Source organism: Enoplosus armatus, chromosome 7, assembly GCF_043641665.1.
Source record: "Enoplosus armatus isolate fEnoArm2 chromosome 7, fEnoArm2.hap1, whole genome shotgun sequence".
NCBI lineage: Eukaryota > Metazoa > Chordata > Actinopteri > Centrarchiformes > Enoplosidae > Enoplosus > Enoplosus armatus.
In genome coordinates this window covers 6,098,976-6,121,813 of record NC_092186.1, presented here as the reverse complement: position 1 = coordinate 6,121,813, position 22,838 = coordinate 6,098,976, and the positions used below count along the sequence as shown (strand labels likewise).

Here is a 22,838-nt window from a genome sequence, read left to right as displayed (position 1 = left end):
AAATAAATGTCCTATTATCAAGCTAACCGCTTCTGAAATTTAAATCACAGAGCAATCTTAAATGGTAGAAATCTTTTCTATTGCTATTTAACTTTAAAAAAGTAGACAGCCGGAGCCTGCAGTTTGTTAGGATGACAGAGATTCTTCCTTCTGGCGAACGTAACCAGACATAAAGCAGCTGCACTGAGTGGTATGCTGGTGGTATTATCAGCAGATGATGAATGATATTCAGTCACAAATTAAGTTGTATTTCTTACTTGAAGTTTAGCAAAAACCAAAGTTACCTCTTAAGTTTTCTTCACATTCGGGGTTCTCATGTACTGATGGTATTTCAGTATTTCTTAGGTTAATCTGCTTATGCTTCACACATTATACAGGCTCATAACACTGTACATTCCCTCAATAAAGAGCCTGAGTGAGCTAAAACACACACACTCCAAACTACATGAGAAGGTGGTGCAGAATAGCTTGGTGAGATTTATTTTTAATTCCTTTTTTATTACTCCATAAGTAGATACTTTTTGCTTATAAAGCAATAATACTGCAGGTTTTATTTAAGGGTCCTTTGCGTGTCTGCAGACGCTTGCAAAGGCCTCTATATAAGTGCTGTGGCAGCATAAGCAATATTCTGTTTTTAGGATGATGCGTGAGATTACGCTGCTTTGGAGAACAGGGTTAGAAATAGTGATCGCCCGAGGGCCCACAGCACTCTTGATGTTGTTCAGTTCAGAAAGGTGTCTGTTTTAACATCCATGTTGGCCAGAACTTCCTCGTTTTACACACACAAAAATAGATATTTCTGGTGAATTCATTTCCTTGATTATTATGTCGTTGATTTATGTACAGCTGTGTGTTTCACTAAAAGAAGGAAAGACACACTATTGATCAGTGTGAACAATAGAGACAAAATTGATCATTAGATTCCCTCTCAGCGCCGGCCGTAGCACCTACCTGATATGTGTTGTCAAAGCTGTCATACATGAACCGTGTGATCAGAGACGTCTTTCCAACTGCAAGAGAAGAAAAAGACAGAAAGCGTTAAATGAGACAAGAGGCTCCATCTTTCTCTACTCAGGCAGTCAATAAATGTAACAGCAGGATCGGTGGTTTTGGTTTCTACCATGGCTGTCACTGCTGCCCGGGGAGCTCATTACTGTGTGTGGGGGTGACCGGGAGGTCAGCAGCGGCATCAGGTCCAGATGTAATTGCGGTGCTGCTGCAGCTACTGGCATTATGTGTGTTCCCATAACACTGGGAGAGCTGGGTGATGAGATGCAAAGATGCAAACGTATTTTTACAAAACGACAGGAAACCTGAGCCTTTTCAATTAAAATGCCGTTATATGAGGGCTTCAACTGGGTTTGCAGACATTTACAGTTGTCCATCATCTGCTTAGCATTGAAACTGAATGCCAAGCCAACACACTGATTAATTAATCATAAGAAGAGTTTTTGTAATTTCCAGTGAGAGATTCCTGTATTTCTGTTTTTGACCAAGCTTTTTCTCACTAAAAACGAATTTGTCCAAATTTTAACTTTGATTGTTGCTTATTTAGTTGTGATATATTTAATATTTGGACATTTTTTTCAGGGGCTCTAAGTTTTTTACAAGCACAATATCCCTTGCTGATAATCTCCATCACCGGCCTAAACAGGGCAACTGTATTAGCATAACACTGCATTGTACCTTGAAGTTAAATAATATATTTATTGTTATTTTTTTTTTAAATCAGCTGTCAGAGAACACTGCAATTAATGATTGGAATCAACAATCTGTTGCAAACTCTGCAGCTTTTGAGCATTGTTCAGCTCCAGCACAATTGATTCCCCTGATCAATGTCCGTGCACTGCAAACAATAACTTACAGTAATCCTGGACTGCTCGCTCTCCAACCTTTTTGCATGGGATTTAAGCGATCACAGATGGGAAAATATATTCTAGCATGTATTTCAAACAACATTGGCAACACCATCAATATCAAGATGAAGCTAAAGGAACAAGTGATTCATCGTGCCTGCTTAGGAAAATCCATTTTAGACAAGCTGTTGTTGCAGTGGATACACAAGAAGAAGGTATTCTCATGGTGCACCTAAATGTACCCAACTATTAGATCTGATGTTTTGCTCTGTAAAAAAAATTACAATTAACTAAACTGCCAAGAATCATTACGGAGGCGTGTTATGGTATGTGGCTGACAAACGACTGGAAAACAGCCACCTAATTTAATATCAATTCAATAATGAATTCATCATTTTAGGAGCGTAAGGCATGACATACCAGAATGAATCACTTATAGAAAAGGAGGCTGGTGAGACATGGTTGACTCACTGATAGATGGCGTATATGGTTTTCAGATTTTTTTATCCTCAGCGGTTTTACTAATGAAGGGGACTGGAGCACAGCAAAGGGGAAAGCCAGCAGGAATCAATCACATCCTCTTCTTATATCCATTTAGCAGCAGTGTAGATGGTTGGCTGAGAGAGCTGGTATCCTATATCCCTCTGACTCCAGTGGAACAGACCCAAAGTGCTACAGTTACGTGTAATCTGCCAGGAAACACTGACCAGCCTCTGCATGGTATTGACTAACATACAGTTTACTGACATGTCATCTGATTGACTCTTGACTAATAGACCTTAATCCACTCATCTACATGTACCCCCAGCACAACATGCAACATCTTTTTGTGCAGCTGCCATTCCAGATTTGTTGTTATTAAATATTTGAGAAATTTCAATTAATTATTCATGTGAAAGAAATGTACTGTAACTGAGCCCTCAAAATTTGCAAGCACAGGCTCACTCAGTAAACACAATCTGTCTTTAATTCACAGTTCATCAAATGGGCACCCAGTTACAATTGTTTACAGAAAGAGTTTTAATCAGGCAGACTAATTACATCTGTCTGTGCCCCTGACTTGCTTTCCATATCTGCAAGGCAGGATCTGATGTGCAGCTAGCGATTATGCTAATGATTTTATGCTAATTTATCAATACATCATTTAGCTTACTTAGCTCCAGAGCTGTCCTACTTTAGATAGATACCAGCTAATTCAACACGTTCTACTAACTCAGTCATGGTCTCTTTGGAATTAAAACTCCATCATGACTCGTCTAGTTAAGTCCAAGTTTGTGTGCATGGAGTAGCAGTAAAAGCAGTGCTCAGCATTTAAAGAGTATCAAAGGTGGGTTCCTTTTGTTTAATAAGGAGCAAAAGTGTAAGGAATGGATTAAAAAGCATTTATCTGCTCTAATGTAAGCCGCTAACATGAGCATGCCTGGCTAACTAATTGCCTACAGTGACGTTGTGATACATATAGGCCAAGAGTTAGCATATCATTAGCTAACTACATCATTATGTGGGATTTCAGATTCCGTTAGACAAACCCCCATTCAGGATTGACATAACCACTGTGGTTATGACGGACGTCAGACGTCGCCTGACAAAATCAACATAAATACAGTTTAATGACAACAGTGACATTTCAGTTTCCCATAAACACTACATGTTGACCAACAGGCATTCCCAAGCTACATAATGCAGTTTAATGACAATTTGTTTATTCAGCCATATTGGCATTTAAACGATCACAGAGAAAGTTAGAGGCGACTATTTGTATTCCTAACTATACTGGCCCACAGCCCCCCATCCTCACTTGCCTGGCTTACATCATAATTTTTGTGAAAAGCTCAGTTTACCTCGTACACACCGAAACAACAAGGTGGCGTTTTGAAATGTATACACCCTGATGGCCATTTTGGTAAAGCTCCATTTTGGGGGGAGTTAACCGGCTTAATGTGGATGTACTCTGAGTAAACAAGGCGGGGGCGGGACTTAGCGAAGAGTTAATTGTGATAATATGTTAATCGTTTAAGTAATTTAGCAAGCAAAGATGAAAACATTGCCTGTGTCAAGCTTCTCAAAAGGTAAAGTGGCTGCCTTTCTATCTTTTGTAAAAGTATAAAAGTAAATTGAATACCTTTTGAGTTTCAGACTGTTGGTCAGACAAAACAAGCATTTTGAAGATGTCATCTTGGGACTATGTAAATTGCTTTCACTACTTTTTAACACAAATCATCAATAGTTGCAGCCCCACACATTACAATACAATATTGACTTCATAGCATGTGGCACTATTTTTCACCTGAATATTTATTCGGCACAGCATGCCTTCACATCAGTGATTATGAGAGAGCAGAACATTAGGATGGAGAGTCTGATCCAGTGTCCTCACTGCTGACTCATCCTCCTCGACCACGGAGCAACGTGAGACAGCACTCTGTGCCTCTCAGTCACTGCTGAAAGCTTCAAAACTCAGACACAGACAGCTCGTCCTTATTTCTTCCTCTAACTCAAGTAGTATCTAGGAGAGCGCAGCGTGAACAAAATCTGAAGAGACACCAAATTCCCTTCCTCAAAGACTTTTATTTTGCTTGAGTGTATGTATAAAACAGTTAAATGATACACATTGAATTACATAACTGAGATGTCACACCATTGCACTACAGGGAAACGTTAACATGGCTCTTAATGTCTCGATTCAACCTACAGTATTCTCGCTATCTTAAAAAGGCTGATCTGAGTGTGGTATTCAATTTTTGTCAATATCTTCAGATATAACTCCAGGTCTGTTTGTGTGAATTTAATTACTGGGGTGGAAGCAGGAAGCTTAGTTACGCTCATGGCTGCAATAATTTAGTGAATTTTCTGTTAGGCTAAAAAGAAAATGATTAACCAGGCAGATTTTTGATTACATTTCAGAATTAGCTCCGCATTTCTGAACATTTCCCCCTCATAAGCTTTTCATCCTCTTTGCCATTAACGCTGAGCACTATTTTAGAGATTATGATGGGATTCAAATGATTAGTAGCTTTAGTCAGACATAAAAGTAAAATCCAAAGCAAAGGCAGAGGTAACATCGCAATGACCTCTTTTCATTCAGGTCGTAACGGAGGTGTGTTGTCGCAGGGCAGTGGGTTTACAGAAAACTGTAGCTTATTACATTTCAAAAGGAAGGACGACATTGAACTACAAGAAGTTAAGCTATAATTTAAACCGCCTGTCTAGGGGCCAATAACAAAACCTTAAGCAAAATGAATCACGTAATGAGAAACAAACTAACCTATGTCATCTTTTTAATGAAATAGTTTGCACACAAAATGATGTCCTATGAGGAGGTTCAGTGATTGCAAATATGAAAAAGGTAGATAGAAAAGGTCGACTGTTTTGGTATTTAACTACAAACTACGGGATGGTACATATTCCCTTCGGTGTGAAAGCAATGATGCAACATTTATTGTGAGCGGCCACTTTTGTGTTTGATGAATTCTCCCACAGATTCCAGGCCGTCTGTGCAAATGTCTCAACTTGACATTTAAACTATTCAATGTAGCTCTTTCTTCAGTGTCTGGCACCTATTGATTACCGTCACACTCTAATTGAAGAGGATAAATTGTACAAGTCCCTTTTGTGCAAATGGCCACCTTAATAACAGTGAGAAAGCTGTCCACCATTCACAACATGTCCTCTGACAACAGCAGCCTAATTCACCCAAACCGCCTCCATGTGGCTCTCAACAGCCGAGCAAACCTGCGCCTGTTAATAAACACCAAGTGGGCTTGTTTTAAGAACAGCTCATTCAAGTCCTGATCTGCTACTGGACTCAAGGGGGGACCTCAAAATGAATATGCTAATGTGCTCCTCTTGTGTTACCTTAATTAGCGCCTGTCTGGACTGTGGACAGGCGGGACGCTGCTTTGTTTGTTGTGATTTCTTGATAATGTCCCGATTAAGATTCCCTGCCTTTAATGAGGGTTATGGATTGGCTGCAAGCCCACATTATAGTGCTTTGGAACAGTTGCAAAATTTTGTTGTGACTTTTCTATTTTAACCGGCATGTTCGTGCTTACATATAGTAGCTGTACTGAAATGGCTGTGGTAATTTTAGAGTTGTTCTGTTACGTAGCTGCAGCAGGGGTTAGAGAGGATGAATTCATGAGGTTACATAAGGCATTTAAATCTTTAACATCCTACTGCAGCATTGTATGTGAACTTGACGACATCATCTTCCGTTCATACCTGCAGTGACTCCACATGTCCACAGACTATGGTCCACATCCTGGCATAGAAAAAGACAGAACCATCTGATGGGACCGTTAAATGTAAGTGGACATCTGTTCAAGACTTGTACGACTTATGCTGTTTGTATTATACATACAAAAAAAATGGAAACGGTAATGTTACCAAAAGCCCTGTTATTTTGTTGACTGCCCCATCACAGAAGATCTTCAACATGTTTAAATTCTGCGGGAAAATCAAGTAATTCCAATCGATTCACAATCAGAGGATCCACTTTGAGGCAAAATTAATCCACACAAATGTTCACGTGGTGTTCAAATTTGGTGATGTTTGACACATGAATTTGTGCCATTGACCAAAAGCAAGCCATCTCGACAGTGCTGAGGTTTGAGAGGATGGAGAGCCGGAGAGTCCGAAATGGAGGAGGCTATCGTGGCTTATTAGTTTCATCCACTTTTATTTGACATACTGTGTCAGAGTAAAAACTGTTCCACAAAAGAGCAATGGCTTGCAGACAGTTATGAGACAGGAGTAGAAATACGTCTTTTGAAAAACTGTATGAACTTATTGTCCTGTTAGAAACCAAGCTATGGTAATGAGCTAACGAATTTGCTAACTAACCGTTAGCAGAGAAGTTTATTTTCCCACCTCAATAACTTTTCATTGAAGGTAATGGTGTTCAATGGTGAACAAAATGCGAGGGGGGAGTAAACAGCACAGTAGAGAGACAATAGTGAGCCGTGAGTGACTAGCGCTAGCCTGGCTGGGCCGGTTAGCAAGTTAGCGGTTAGTTCGCTAGCTACAGCAGTTCACCAACTATTCCTGCGAGTATTTTGCAGGGACGAGCAAATGTCACTTTGTGGTGTGATCGCCACTTAACTCCTTAACTCACATTATACAACTTTTTCACAGGCGGAGTCCTCCTTTAAATACATTCCAGGTTACTATATTAATAAAACTTACCGACTTACTTTACTATGTTCTTAAACTAGACCGAAAACTGAAAACAGTTTATATTATTCAGACCCTCTTTACACACTCTCCCTGTTGATGTTATACAGCCACACTGAGTAAGCTATCAGTTATATAGTCACCTTACAGACAGCTTAATAAATAGTAACACAGATAGGGGATTCCTGCGTAGTGGGTTTCCAATTATAGCCTTGGTTTTAATGAAGTCTCCACTTCGTGTGTTGCTTCAAAGACTTTACAGAGTGAGTTAGCAACATGAGGGCCAATTAACAGAGAGAACTGAGCACCGGCTGCTGCACAACCTGCACTTTCACCACCAGGACTCCGCTGAGCACAGTCAGCAGACACCTCATCAGGGCCTCTCTTAAGAGCTCAAAATGCAATTTTACGGCACGTTAAAGGTCCAACACAGTTGGGCTCACATTAAGCTCTGCCTCCCTCCTGCCATTTGTGAACTATGTATCCATAAAATGAGTTAGTTAAGGATTGTCTCACCTCTACACCTAAACAATCAGTGACTTAAATGTGTAACAAATATGCAAGAACGAAATTGATAAATCCCTCCGAGATATCACAAGAACTGTAGATAATTGTGTTGAATGGTTGTGATTAAAAAGAGTGTCCTTTAAAATAGAAAAACTTACACACTTAATGACAAAATTAAGACCTTTTTCAGCATTATCAGAGCATTTATATAGTGTATATGTGTGGAAATGTGCTTTTAACAGCAGAGACTGAAATAAACTCTTTCCAGGGAAACTTTAAGAAGGGGAGGTTTCTTTCCAATTAACTAGTTATGCAAACATTTGTTGCCCTTGCTATTAATCTATGGACCAGACAATGTACACACACATACAAACACACACACACACACACACACACACACACACACACACACGTAGTATTATAAACTACCACTTCTTGCTGAGCTCTATAAAGCTGAATAATAAACTAAGTTGTCCATCCAGCCCTGAAGCTGTGTGCCAAGCAGCCAGGTAAATCCACTGCTGGTCATTTGGCGGCAGGCATTATGGAATACCCTTGAGGACTTGGCAGCCAATCAGAGCATGGCAGTGTTTTCCGCATGGGCCCCACTCCCACTCACAAGGAGATGGATAAAAATAAAACAGTGCGTGTCATGCCTTGCTTTCGCACGACACCGGGATGAGAGCTCGGCACGCCGGAGAGAGGCAGATATCTAATATTTAGCAATGAATGAAGGAACAGAGAAAAAAATTAGTGCTTATTTATGATTGTCCTCGCTGAGGATGGAGAGCGCAGAGACCTGGAGAAGATACAGAACAGTGGGAGAGATATGGACTCTTGCATCTGTGTACTTGTTTATTCATAGTCACAGCAGCTGGCATACAGAACCCGACAGGAGAAAGCCAAACAGCAGATGGCCTAAAAATGAATTTCCTTCAGTCTAAGTTAACGAATTACACACGCATTAACAAATCAAAAGGAACTGCCACCCTTAGAGCAGTGAAACCATCTCTCTGCAATGAAACTGTCTCGTTTCAGCGCCAACTGACATGGATGTTGCACAAACATTGACCAGCTACATCTGAGTTAAATCATTTGACAAAATACTGCGTTCTGGTTGACACATTCCAGGGTAACATGCCTTGCTCATGGGCTACGGGTTTACTTCACCTAGAGCCACGCCCCTCATTTGAAGATATAAAAGATCAACAAAAGGTCTAAAAATGGTTGTGTCCCATGATGGACCTCCAATGACAGAAAAAAAAACAAGAGCTAGCATTTTTCCCACCAGCAAATCCCAAAAACAGAGCCACGATGAGCTCTCTGGATTCAAGCCATTAGATGTGAGGCTGCCTCAGGCAATCTGCGAGACCCTGTTTCATCATCACATACCTCGAATTATGTGTGAAGCAAACACATAACAGAATAAGTTGCAGCTATGTGCTTTAATGTTATGTGTTTTTGTGAATAAAGAATTATCCATCTGTTGTCTATCTGGGAGTAAAGTGTGACACCCTGCCTCTGTGCAATAGACTGTCTATAAAGATGGACGACGCGTCTCCACTTTCTCCCACTCTACAAAAATGAAGCCAAAATATCACGGATATGGGCGCTGCCATCTTGCGCTGGTGACATCTTTTGGAGCCAGAGTCTGCGCAGTGGTGATCGGTGAGTGGAGCGAGGTCCCGCCTATACACCCGCTCAACCCAAACGCGAGCACGTCACAGTCAATCTCAGCTGTCAATTATGACGTTTCACCCCGTTTTTATAGCATCAAATAACTAATTAAAACCAAACATATCAGAAAAACGAACACTTGAAGAAACATTCGTGTGATAAGAACTACCTAAAATGACAGAAACCATCTTTGGGAGAAATATGTTTGACGTGTACTTTGAGTTTGAGTCTTTAGTTTGGCTCATGTCCCATGCATGTCCCTAACATAACATGGAGGGGGCGGGGTTTATGACCTATACTGCAGCCAGCCACCAGGGGGCGATTGAGACGTTTTGGCTTCACTTTTGGGGAGCTGTCATATACAGTCTATACTCTGGGCTTGTAACTTCGTCACAAAGTATGCTTCATGACATTGTAAGCAGCAGTTTTTGTTAAGCCTAGCTCTCTGCTGCATTGATATAAATTAGTGGATCTGCTTTTTACCATGCTGCCATGTTAGGTATATTTAAACGAGTCAGTAATGCATGATTAAAAAAAAAAAGGATTTCCGTAAAGATTTTTAAGAGCACTGTTGATGTTGACAAACTCAACACCACAATGCAATACACAAAATAAATGCAGGAGATACTCATACATTACTTTGCTTTGTTTTTTTTGTTTGTTTGTTTATTTCCTGTTAGTATTAAACACATAATATATGTTGATTTCATGAATAAACTGTGTGACAAGACTGATAAAGGAGGTTATAACTAATCTAAATGATGATCCCTGGTCCATCCACACAAGTGTTCTCACTTAATTTGTCTGATTAAACTCCTCTGGGCTGTGTGGGTGTGTACTATGCTTGATTGGCATCCCCCTGCACCTGTTAGGGTATAGGACAGCTTACATCTCTATTATTCTTGTTAGTACAGAAAATTTGGTGATGTCACGCAACTTCCAGCATACTTTAGCCAAGGTGCAATCAGCCAGAATTGAAAATACCTGTGTGAGTGTACCGGGCATGTTATACGTCATACATTTAACATGAAAAATTATGTTACTTGTTACATGTAACTTGTTATATGAAAGCATTAAAAAAAACTCCCTTCCTAACAGAATATAGCCTGTTTTAGCCTAGAAAAAAGTTTAGACCCTATAGACCCTTCAAGACCCTTATACCCATATGCAACTGACCAGGGCCTCCATTTTTATGGCTCTATGGATGGCAATGTTGACCTGTCCGTCTGTGAGTCCACCACTTTGTTCCCAGCTGAAATATCTCAACAACTCCTGGATAGCGTGCCATGAAATTTTGTACGGATATTCATGGTTCCCAGACAATGAATCTTAATAACTTTGGTGATCCCCTGTCTTTTCCTCTAGATTCACCATGAGGTTCACATTTGTGTTTTTTAGTGAAATGTCTGTTGGATGGATTGCCATCAGCCATCAGCATCTGGTGAGACATTTTATTTGTCCAGTCCTTGGTCCAATACACCTGGTTTATGACCAAATACTACAAAACTAATGTCATTCCCATCAGCATCAGCTTTGCTTGAGTGTTTAGTGCTAATGCTGCTGACGTTAGCATTTAGCTCAAAGCACTGCTGTGCCAAAGTAGAGCCTGACAGAGCCGCTAACATTGCTGTTGATTCTTAACTGCTGATGACCAATGAATGAACCAAGTTATGTATTTCTATTTATTCATTCAGTCATTTTAGAGTCTTTGTCTCCTGTCTGGCTACATGGCAGAATCTGTGCAGCATTAATTGCTCTTACAATGTGTGTCACGTGGACTGCACCTGTAGAAAAATTGCAACATGAACTCTTACCAGGACACGTCCATTTACCAATACCTCTGAATAATGGATGAACATGCTTTCAAACTCAACAAAGGCTGAGTCTCCCGTGCACACATAAAGCACTCAGAAAGCCATTTCAGCTCTTATGCAGCCTAATGAGGCATTTACTATAAGTTTACTAAAAGCAATAGCAACACACGCGCACACCAATACATACACAGTGAGAGCACAACGACATATCCACCAAGGTGTGACACCAGTTTTGAAATATATGACTTTCATGGTGTTTGTGATTGCCTTGGGGAAAGGAGATAGAAGCCATATGTCTACTGTTTGAGTCCAGGGGGCTTGAGACACACCAACTTGACGTTTTAATGTTTAAATTTGATTTCATTCTCGCAAGGCAGAGGGCAGCTTGAGGCTGGAGAAATGAAAACAGCTTCCTCTCAGAGTAAGAGGCCACAGCTTTTACACCTAGACATACTGTATATGTGTATGTTGTACTACTTCTAATATTTAGAGATATGTTCATGTTCTCAGTGTTGAATACAGCAGATAAAAGGCATAATTACATGATGCACTCAGCTCAAATCAGCAGTAGTGAGGTTAACAAGCAAATATGCACTGCCTATGAGTGAGGCGTGAGCAGAGGCGCTGTTTCACACGGCAAACTCAAAATATATAATAAGTGTGATTAGTGTTCAGGCTACCATCTACCAGTTCAATTGATCACAAGATGGAGGTCACAATCTGGGTGGCTTACCAACAAGGCTAACAATTTCCCTGTGATCAGTGTTTCCAACCTTATTTCTCCCAACCCCAGACCAACTGTTTACACATTCATCTGGAATCATAACACAGCTTCTACTTGACATGCCGACATCCCAGGCTGCCCAGGCAGCAGAGGCTTTAGAGATGTCCCACAATACTTTTCTCACACATGGCCAACAATCGGAACACTTAACACTGTAGCTGGGCTGTAAGTCCACATAATGCTACTGGACACATAGACTGCTGTTAACAAATATACAAATATTGAAAATAACAATTAACTATTAAGTAAAAGTATTTTATTATTTCTTTACTTTAGATAATTCTAATGCTTATAATCCCTTTTTACAGTCCCAGCATACTTTCAGAGTGTTGAATCTAAACAAGGCTATACTACTGATGACTCATTTTCATTGGTTTTTAGTCTCTCTGTTCAGATGATCTATTGTCAAGTTGCCTCTATATCACCAGAGACCAATGCCTCTTAATTAAATATTGATATAATGAATACATCCAATTACCTTAATTAATTTTAATGAAAACTTGTGGAATTCTTCAGTATGGACCACCAGACATCATATTTCCATATATTTCCCTCAGGAGTGACACTGGGTAACTAATGCACAAATCTATTTGGTGCACAAAAACATTAAGTCCATTCTGCTAATTAAACGCTGATAAATGAAGTTTGTGTAATAACTTAGGTTGCAACAACATACTCAACAAGAGTATATTCTAAATGACTCACATGGAAACACAGGGTTTTTTTTTTTTCAAGTTGCATGTATGGAACACTAATTAATTGTGCATCAATAATGTGGTCTGCAGTTAGAAATGAATGAGCAAGATGAAGAAAGTGATTTTTCATTACACACTGTAGACCCTGAGTTTAAGAGGTTTGAGAATATTCTACAGTAGAGGATGAAACAATTGAAAACAAAAGCACCTTGTAGCTATGTCTGGCAGTGGGAGTAAATCACTGAATGTCATTCAGACAGTTACTGACAAATCTGTGCAGTTTGTTCAGTTTTCAGCTAACATGAGAACAAACTGTCTGAGAGCTCTCATGTAACAGAAACATTGCTGCTATTTTGTTCGGTGACAAACACTGTGTAGACTGGACTGTGACAAATGTAACTGACTGTAATAATTTACACCCTTTGTCTGCTGTTAATTAACTGAAATTTCATTATCCAGGTGTCCATGAGGTGCAATTTCCTTTGCTGTTAGAGGAATATCAAGGGGGCGGCACAGGAATATATATCGGGCTAATATTGACCAAAGCGCAGTAGTGATAACAACAAGGTTACATTCAGTTTTTATCATTTGGTGTGATCATGATGAAAGATGCAATAGTACGTCTGAAACCCTCTGAGCCATCTGATCAATTCATCACGAGAATCATTTCTGCTTAACTGATTTGTAAATCAAACTTGTTTAAATCAGGATTGACTGCCAGTTAATAGTAAGAATGAGTCCATGTGTAGCACGGTAAGCCATTTAATCTTCTAGTAGGAGTACGAGGCATTTTGTTTTTTGTGATGTTTGTACAACACACTTTCCACTTTACATCATAGGCGTAAATGTATTTGGTCATTTTTTTAACACTAGGAGGCTGAAAGATTTAAAAACAAACCCAGCTACAAAACCTTTAGGCCTTCAAGTTCTCATGGCTTATAGAAGCAACGTGGGCATCCCAAAGGAGTCTTTAATACCGCTCTCTTGACCCTGGCATACAGTCAGAGCCAACATATTTTGCTTCAGCGTGCACTGTGAAACCAGTGGGTCAGAATGCCTTGGCCTTGCATGCACCACACTGACAAGAAGAATTATTTTCAGCCAATTCTAATTAAAAAAAACAACTTAATCAAATTCAAGAGCCCTTGGTCAAACAGGATCTGGCTTCTTAATAAGCCAAGAGCATGAGTTTTGCACTACAGGCACAGTGCATGCCTCACGTGTTAACAAAAGAGTCCTTCCACTGCTAAAGTCCTGCACCTGCTACACTCACTCTCAAATTCTGCCAACAAATAAATCTTATTTATGCTCTAAAAGGTTTGTTTACGTGTGTGTACAACAGGCCTATGCTTCAAATTATGACCTGTTGAAAAATACACAAAATGCTAATTTTTAATTTATCAACCAAACAATTCAATTACATATGTAAATATCCCTGTAACTTATGTGGTCAAAATGACAGACTGGGACTAAGATACATCTGCACATTGGCATGGAAACAGAGTCTATAACTATAACAAAATATAGTTTTGATATTCAGATCGAATATGATCGTGATGGACCCAGCAAAGACGTGCTGACTCAAGGCTGCTCTCACACTGTGAAACTCTAGCTTGTTTACCTTTAGATCTTTGTTGCACAGCAGAAACAAAACAGGCATTGTAACCATTGTGTTTGGGATCAAGGCTTGCCTTTGCTCCAAGGCTAAACTATCCCACAGTTATATGAGTGCGTGTGTGTGTGTGTGTGTGTGTGTGTGTGTGTGTGTGTGTGTGTGTGTATGGGGCAAAGCACTAAAACAGACATCAGCTTCTAAAGAATCATTCAGGTTCCAGGAAGAAAAATAGACAAAATAGATTCAAGCAGGGCCTGGAGATGTTCCTTCCTTCCTGTCCTTCAAAGGATGCTGGCAGGATGAGCACTATGAAGGGCTGTGGAAAGACAGAAATACTTACCATCTGATTAAAAAGAACAAAAATGAATGTGACGAATCAAAAATAGCCGCCACCGAACACAATGACATTATGAGTGGTCCTGCATTGCTGCAGCCCTGTAGCATCTCTGCCACCTGTTTCTCTGCAAGTCAGCGGGTAGTGATTCATTCCTTTGTCCGCTGAGTTAGATAAAACACTACAACCTACTATGTTAAACTGGAGTGATGAATGTTCAGTTTCCCTCCACTCCATAAATCCCACTGGCATCTCAATGAGACTATATATTCTAACAGTCACATCTACTGTATTGAACAGGGCTGATTAAAAACACAAACTAACTCATCAATCAATAAAAACCCATTGAACATGGTACCATTTTAAGGCTGCATTCAGGCTAAAGCAGCCCCATGATGAGGGCTCATCTGGGGAGCCGGGGAAAGGGTAAACACTGATGGAGACCTGCTGAACTCAGTGAAGTGTCACATCCCATGCTGGGTAAATGACAGCCTTCCTCCTCAGCGGGGATTTCATTCACCGAGCCGTTCTGTTTGAGCAACTGGGATTATGTTTAAATGGTATTCTCTGTCTCTCTCCTTTCGAAAGATCGCACATTAAGCAAGAGCCCAATCTATTCCTAAGACACACAATTTAGAGAGAAGGGTCTGCAAATAGTCTCTCCAGCTGAATGATGTGAGGTACTTTAAAAGTTCCTGAATCTATTCCTGAAGTTTTTCTTTAACATTTACTCTAAGAAAGAAGTTACATTTGTACACGCACCCACTCTCGCTATATTATTCTTCCACTCTAAAAAACGGTGGTGTCATATATTGCTTCCGTCTTTTCACTGGCACACAGGCTGGCAGAACTGAATCAGACTGTTTCTCTACATCACTGCATGGGCAGCAGACAGATTTGCAAATCTTGTTTTATTCTGAGTGTATAAGCGAGGCTGTGCTTTCCCATGGGCCTTCAGGAACACGCCCACTCAGCTGTGCAGCATATGTATAGAGCTACCGTCGCTCTGCTTGGTATTCCTTGGCTGCAGACCAGCTCCTGCAGGACTGAAAGCCCCTCTTTATAAGTCAGAAAAAACAAACCTACAGTCATCAATATTATTTTTAAGCTCCTCAATTTTTCTAAGCATCTTCGGGGATGTGTAATATGCGCTGTGAAACGTGATGCATTCGAATCATGCACCTTAGCAGATGCAGACTAAGGCTCTATAATGGCATTAGATGAAAAGTGGATAGGATTCATCCTCTGGGGAGCGTGAATGTCTTTACAAAACGTGGTGCCAGTACATTTAGTCTATATAGACATATTTCACACAAGAAAGGTCAGGGAATAACCACAGTCATTAGGATTCATCTTCTCTTGACCATGAATGTCTGTGCAAAATTTCACGGCAACCGTCCAATAGACCGACTGATAAAGCGACATTGTCTTCCCTAAAGACACGCCTCTAGCATGGCTAAAAAACAAGAGGAGGCTCATCCTTAAGTATATAAAAACGCCAAGTGTGCCGGGCTAAGAAAAGAACACACATGCTCCAAAGACGTGTTCTTGCCACAAAGCCATGGTCGGAGGGACTAGCCTTGCTGGGATGGATGCCATTTGATCAATTACGGCCATTAATGGGCAGCTGAGCCGATCAATAGCAGATCAAAGCTGTCAGGGAGCTGTTTCCCCCAATCCATCAGAGAAGAAGAGCACTTGCCGGGAAGATGCAATGGGATGTGAAATGAAAGAGATGATCAGTTATCTTTAGATGCAGCTAGATCATCAAATGTTACAGCAGCAGACTCCCGGAGACTTCAATCTTCGAGTCAATATGGACAGTTTGTCTTCAATCCCTCATTCAAGGAAAAATCCTGAAAGCTGAAGGTCTGGTAACTTTATTTACTCCACAGCTTGCTGGCTATGCCACATGGCTGTGCCACAGGATTATGGGACAGCCAGACCCCTCAAAAAGAGCAGATATAATCAAGGTATAATTGAGATTCAGACCTGTGTGTATTTATCGGTAGCATCCTTTCACTTAATGACTGTTCCTCTGAAAAAAGGTTCCTCGTTGCTGAAGAGGAGCTGGTGAGGTTCAGCAGAAGAGAGAGCGCGTTCAACAGCACCAGTCAATCCCTGTGACCTGCCCCACTCTGCTCTAACCAGCCAACTGAACTCACCTGCTCCACCCTTCCCATACCTGAGGCTATACACAGCATTACAAGCTCTTGCAAAGGATATTGTGGTTTTGGGCTTTTCTAGAATCTCCAGAACCCTATGGCAAGTCTATTGAAATGTGTTGTTTCTTGGGTGTGGCATCATGTTATCCTGGTTCAAGCTCATGTGGATCAATCATCAAAGTGTCACATAAATATTATACTTTGTCCTGTGTCTTTTAGATAAACATAGATGACTACTTAATGGCCTGTGTTACAATGAAATGCTTCTGAAATGAATCATTCTCCTAAGTTGTTGCACAGAGTTTCAAGGAGCTGAAACAGAAAAGACATAACAAATAAAACAAACCAACCTACGTGAAAATCACAGCAGTGTTCTCCACACATTTCCTCTCCACCCTCCTCCGATTCACACCAGCAAGACATTCTTATCGTTGAGTATTTGTCTCAGTTTCTGTGAGGAAATGACTGCACACACATGCTCCACGCATACGTTATCTACACATCAAGTCCCGGAAGCAGTTTTTAGAAGTCAGTTTCAAATCAAACTTGCCTCTATGGAGCCAAAGCTTTACATATTACGAGACGGAAATACATCCAATACAAAATGAACTACCTGCTCATCTGTATGCAAAAAGGTTGGAAAATCACATTCTAGTCTTCAGTGGTGTCCAGACAGAACTGTGACTTTCTGTTTGCGACAGTATTTCAACACTTCCTTATCATTGATCATTGACACTGATGTGTGGACATGTATGTAAATATGTAGTTTCTATCTGCATCTGTGGTTTCAGTGGGGGAATGTGTCAGCTGCTGCCTGCCAGGGCAAGACAAAACTCAAGTTTCATTTGCTTAGAAAGCTGTTCCCTGAAGACACAGTGATTGATGCATTAGATAACAAACTAAACCTTACTTTAAAGCATGCGGGCCGGTGATTCAGCAGTATTTTGATGCCAGCTCTAGTTTTTGTGCGATGGCAATCTCTGTGCAGCGAAAGACGGAAGATGGCATTTTGATCCAGTGAGCAAAATCTCGTGGCAGCCATGCGGATGCATCTACCAAATGTATTCCCATCTGTTTGTCTAAGGTGAAATGAAGCATGCAGCGGGGGATTACCTCCAAACAATTAGCTTTCACCAAGCACCACACAGTATTGCTCCTTTGAAAACTTGCCTATGGCAAAACATCTATGACCCAATAAATGCTGAGCAGTAATCTGAGGTGTTCTAACAATGACGTGGTCGGTTGCTCTAATGCTGGCAATTGCAAAATGCTGTTTCCACCAGGAGCGTGGGCACACAGACTTGGAAACAGCTGATTGGCCTGCTTAAGGCCTTCAGCTTTGTCAAGGAAATCTTTAGCCAGCCTCCTTTGTACAGGCAGTGTAGAAAACACCACCAAAGAAGTATGCAGGAGGACAGACTTCCTGACAGCTCATTTAACATTCTGCCTGCTTCCACCCACTTAATCTGGAGCCCCCACCTCTCTGACGCTAGCTGGTTCTTTTATGAAAAACAGAACATCTTGCCATCTTTCCCTTTATAGACACATTTTTCAGACACTTTCAGCCACCATTATGGGCCTCCACTGTACACAAGGAGCTATCAACCTAGAAAGAACAAGTGATCTTTCCACAGCAGCCTCAGTACTCTTGCCCCTGTTCCTGACATACTTGAGTCCAGCCGTGTACATTAATAAATGATAGTGGCAGAGCTGACGGGATTCACGGCCGCCTGGGCACCAGCTGCAATTATAGCAGACATGTCAGAGAGACACAGCTCCACCGGAGACGACCCAATCAAACTATGAGGCTAGCGCAGCCACTGTCTGGATGAGCGCTGGTTGACAAATTAAGTCCCCTCGCACTGATAACAGGCACAGACCTCACTCCTCCAGACTGGCTGGGACCCGTCCCTGCAGACCTGCCTCCAGCGGCATAAGAGTTCAACAGCCATTTTACCAAAGACGCTACAGAATGAGGCCAAAAACAGCATCTTACTTTCCAAAATCCTTCAAACCTCCGAGATTATATTAGGCCAAAGGTTTATCTTGCTGATAAAACTTTACAACAGTTACCGTAATTAACAGGCAGTGGTGACATCAGCAGTAATTCTGGGAAATGCTGATCCCGTGCTACCAATCAAGAGAGCAATAAACAAAGACACTGCAATTCTTTCGTATGTGTGGCATACAATATGTCTCAATAGGACAGACAGACAGACAGACAGGAACACATTAATAGTCATCCACTTATCAATGTTTTTTTGCCAGTGAAAACACACAACCCACAAAGGACCAGTTTTTAATGAGCAATGAGTGCGAGCTATAACAAAGACAAATAGAAAGTTATGGAATTTGATTACTAAGTGACCCACATTGCTTATGAGGAGAAATGATTCATTGATGAGACATGTTCCTCATTAATAATTCAGGCCTACTGTCCGTTACAACCAATTTACCTTCATATATGTCACACGCATGTCTGTAATTACAGACCACTGAGACTTCCACTGAGAAGGAGAAGAAAAGGGAGCTGCAGCAAACCTCAAAAGCACCATAACCCTTTGTCTAACATGAAGACCTGAAGCCTCTGCTTTCATATTATTACCAGTTGCTCATTCGGCATGTAAATAATAATAAAGAGAGATGAATCTTGGTATTTGAGGTATGAATCACAAGCCTGAAATGAAGCTTTACATAGCACACTGAAAATAGTGAAACAATCAGATAAATGTGTTTTGTCTTCATGATGTCTCTTTCTCTCTCTATCTCCCCAGGTTGGCCATTATTTATAATGTCAAAACATTCAGCCAGCTTTGTGGTCTGGTGCATACAGTCCACTCCCTGATATTATGTTTGTGCAGCCAAATCCCCTTTGGCTTGTTGCTTGGCACTTAATATCATAAAGTTGCCCCAAGAGCAAAGCCAACCGACAAGCCTATGTTTGTATACTATATACATACCGTATCGAATTTACTTTCACTTACAGTTGAACGTGAAAGATGAAGTGTCAAGTTTTATAGGTTACAAAGAGTAGCATCACATTTAATAACTTTTTTTTAATGCAAAACAAACCCCTCAATGCACTGAAATACATCTTAACAAGGGCTGCAACTAATCATTATTTTCCGTATTTACTACAATTTCTTTTTTTGCATTAATTGATTACAGTTTAATCTATAAAATAGTGAAAACGTCTTGTTTTGTCTGACCAATGATCCCAAAGATATTCTGTTTGTAATGATATAAAACAGAGAAAAGCAGCAAATCCTCACATTTGAGAATGACTTGCCATCAACCACCATCAGTTGTCAGTATGCATTCTCAAGATTCCTGTTAAGTTTACTTAAGGCATCTCAGTGTTCAGTGATCATCCCTCGTTGGTTATAGAGCCAATGCTTGGTTGTGCAGGTTGTAAATGGAACAATAAACTATGTTATGCATGACACCACTATACTGGATGATCAATAGGACTCACTAAAGGACTGAACCATGACTAATGTGGTTCATTCGGCTGCTCAAGACCTCTGAATTAGACCATAAACAGACCTGCCCTGTTCCAAAGACAAAGTAAACCTAAAGATTCACATCATGTCTCAGCCAGCTCAGTGTAATCTCGTGGAAAACAACTGTGTTGCCACATTGGAGCCTCCAGAAAAAGGAGAAGCTTTTGAATGTCTGAGGGTGTGGGTGAGTAAAGCTCGGGATGGAGGCGCAGATAAAAAAATAAATAAAAAAAAAGACAGACAAATCAGAGATGAGTCTCCACAAGAAACAACAGTGAATAGAGCAAGCCATCGTGCGAAAAATCCCAAACTTGATCAGCCACAGCAGGCAGACCGGAACAACTCCAGGGCAGATACTGCAGCCACACAAGTTATCTCATCGCCACTGACAACCTGGGTGTGTCTCAACACACAGGAATATTTACCAACTTGTATCATCCACCGCATCAGACCTGAGGCTGCACACAGCCCCCTCTTACATGCAGATGTAGTATTACTCATTCATCCTAATAGCAGGCTTAAACGCCTTTGAAGGCGGACATTAAAGCATTATTAGAGCCTCTGTCATTTCACTGTTAAACTTCCAGACTGCAGGCTACAATTCACACACTCCAGTCCATTGTGTTGAAGCCTTACAGGCTGGTCATTTGATTATAATAACGCCCCCCCCTCCGCACCCTCCCAAACTGAAAACATTTCACCAAAGAAGACATTTTCTTCTTCTTCAGTTTAAATCCTACAACTCCAAACAGACGCATAACCGCCGGACTAAGCTAGCTAAACGTCAGTTTCTTCTTCAAGATGAACTTGCCGACTGGACGGCAGGTGCAACGGGTTCACTTGACACACGACCAAAAAAAAAAAGAAGAACTTCTCGGGAGAATTAAACATTTCTTACCACTTTGCTCCCCCAGAAAGACGAGTTTGAATTTTCTTAAGGGGTTCCCAAAGTCACTGCCCACGGACATTTTGAGGAGGAGGAGGCGGGGGGAGCTCTGGACACCGGAGGACAGTCTGGGTGTACTTGTGTGTGTTCCCACTCGAGTTCGGTGTTGGCCGGTGAGGATGCTGGATGGAAAAGGCGGTGGTGTTGCTTTCCGTTCAGCCCCGCTCTCTCTCTCTCTCCCTCTCTCTCTCTCTTCTTCGTGATGGGAGCACACTGCTGCTGCACCGGTCCGTGACGCTTGGGGTGTTTTTGTTTTTTTTCCCCCCTCTCCTCACCCGAGGGCTTCTGCGCATGCGCGGCCTCTCCTCGTTCTCCGCCGAACTGACAGCCGTGATATAAGATGACGTCATGTGAGCCGGAGGAGCCGGGGAGGGAGAGGCAGACATGTACAATGTGCTGCTGCTGGGCTCCAGCTCCAGCTTCAGCTGTCTGGAAGAACTTCTTCTCTTGGTTCAACACAAATTATAAGTGCGCACATTTCTGTGCCTACCCAACATAAGTGCTTACCCACACGTGTGTGGCAAAAAGCAATCAAGTTAATATTTTACACTATACTGCTCCAGTGATTCAGCATTGAACTCCCATAACCCTGATGGCGTCATCAGGGTTATTTTCTCAGACTTTGCGTTGTAAAAGGCACAGAAAATATAATTAAGCTGTTTTCACAGGCTAAGTAGTACAATCCGTGGTGACTAAACTGATCTTCATGTATAAAATCGGTGGTTTGAAATTGTAGAAATATATATTTACAAAATATTCTATGATATTCATCCATCTCAGTATGTTGGAAAGTATCCAACATATATTTAAAGGCCTCCTCCACTCCAAAATGTTTTTCTTCTTGTTCCTACAGTCGGATGATCGAGCTTCACTGTGCAGAATGATGTATGTGCAGAGTTTGACACCATAAGGCTGTTTTTAATATTCATCTGCTGGAAGTGGAAAGTTTCTCTGTGCTCATTGAAAATCAGATTTTTTAATGGGCGGGGCCTACGAGCATGATTTGTGACATCACAAATAGTTTGGAAGCCAATCCTGGTATATAATATTCAATTTATACAAGTGTGATGTAGGAACTTGAGGCCGCCACGTGCACATACACTGAACACGGACTTTACAGTGAAGTAGGAGACATCTTGTGCCCAGCAGGAGTAGACAGTAGTAGGATTTTAATGTGGAAGTTATATATTTTTTATCAGACACACATTATTGTTCCAAGCTGACAATTTGTATATATGTTTTAATACATGTCTGGAGGGATCTTTAATACACATAAAAGTGCTATACAAAAGCAGTTCAGATATTTATTAATTTAAATTATTAGTTTAGATGAATGCCACATGCAATTATGTATTATACAGGTATGTACCTCTGTATTTCATACCTGTACATGCGTGTACACATAGATTCACTGTATAGTTATTTTCAATACTTAACTATGCAATTCCAACACAGCACCTTGCTATACCAATACAGGACAATATAAAGTATATAGTAGACTTACATGGATCATGTACAGAGTATTAAATAAAGTACTCTCTCTAGCTATCTATATTGCTGGCTATTTTGTGTATTGTGAAATGTGTGTCTCATGACTGTGGGGAATGCGTTATATTTTCCAAATGGGGAGAGACACATATATGGCCTATTGGGTCACTAATGATCCTCCAAACCCCACTTTCTGTCCTCTATGCATTGTGCACCTGTTGGCCCCAAGTAAACATGGCAGCTTTGTTATTTACCCAACCAGTATTCCAATGCTACGTTTGT

General features: G+C 40.9%; 1 protein-coding gene across 2 annotated transcripts in view; it reads right to left on the bottom strand.

Moving 5' to 3' along the window:
- The window catches only part of rab6ba (RAB6B, member RAS oncogene family a), a 44,331-nt gene extending 23,241 nt beyond the window's left edge, over positions 1–21,090 (bottom strand). For both annotated transcript variants that reach the window (XM_070908656.1, XM_070908657.1), the window contains exons 1-2: positions 21,021–21,090; positions 952–1,010 (exon numbers count right to left, since the gene is read on the bottom strand). In XM_070908656.1, coding sequence (XP_070764757.1) covers positions 952–1,010; positions 21,021–21,090 — 129 coding nt within the window. The remainder of the gene's footprint in view (positions 1–951; positions 1,011–21,020) is intronic.
- Positions 21,091–22,838: the final 1,748 nt, after the last annotated feature.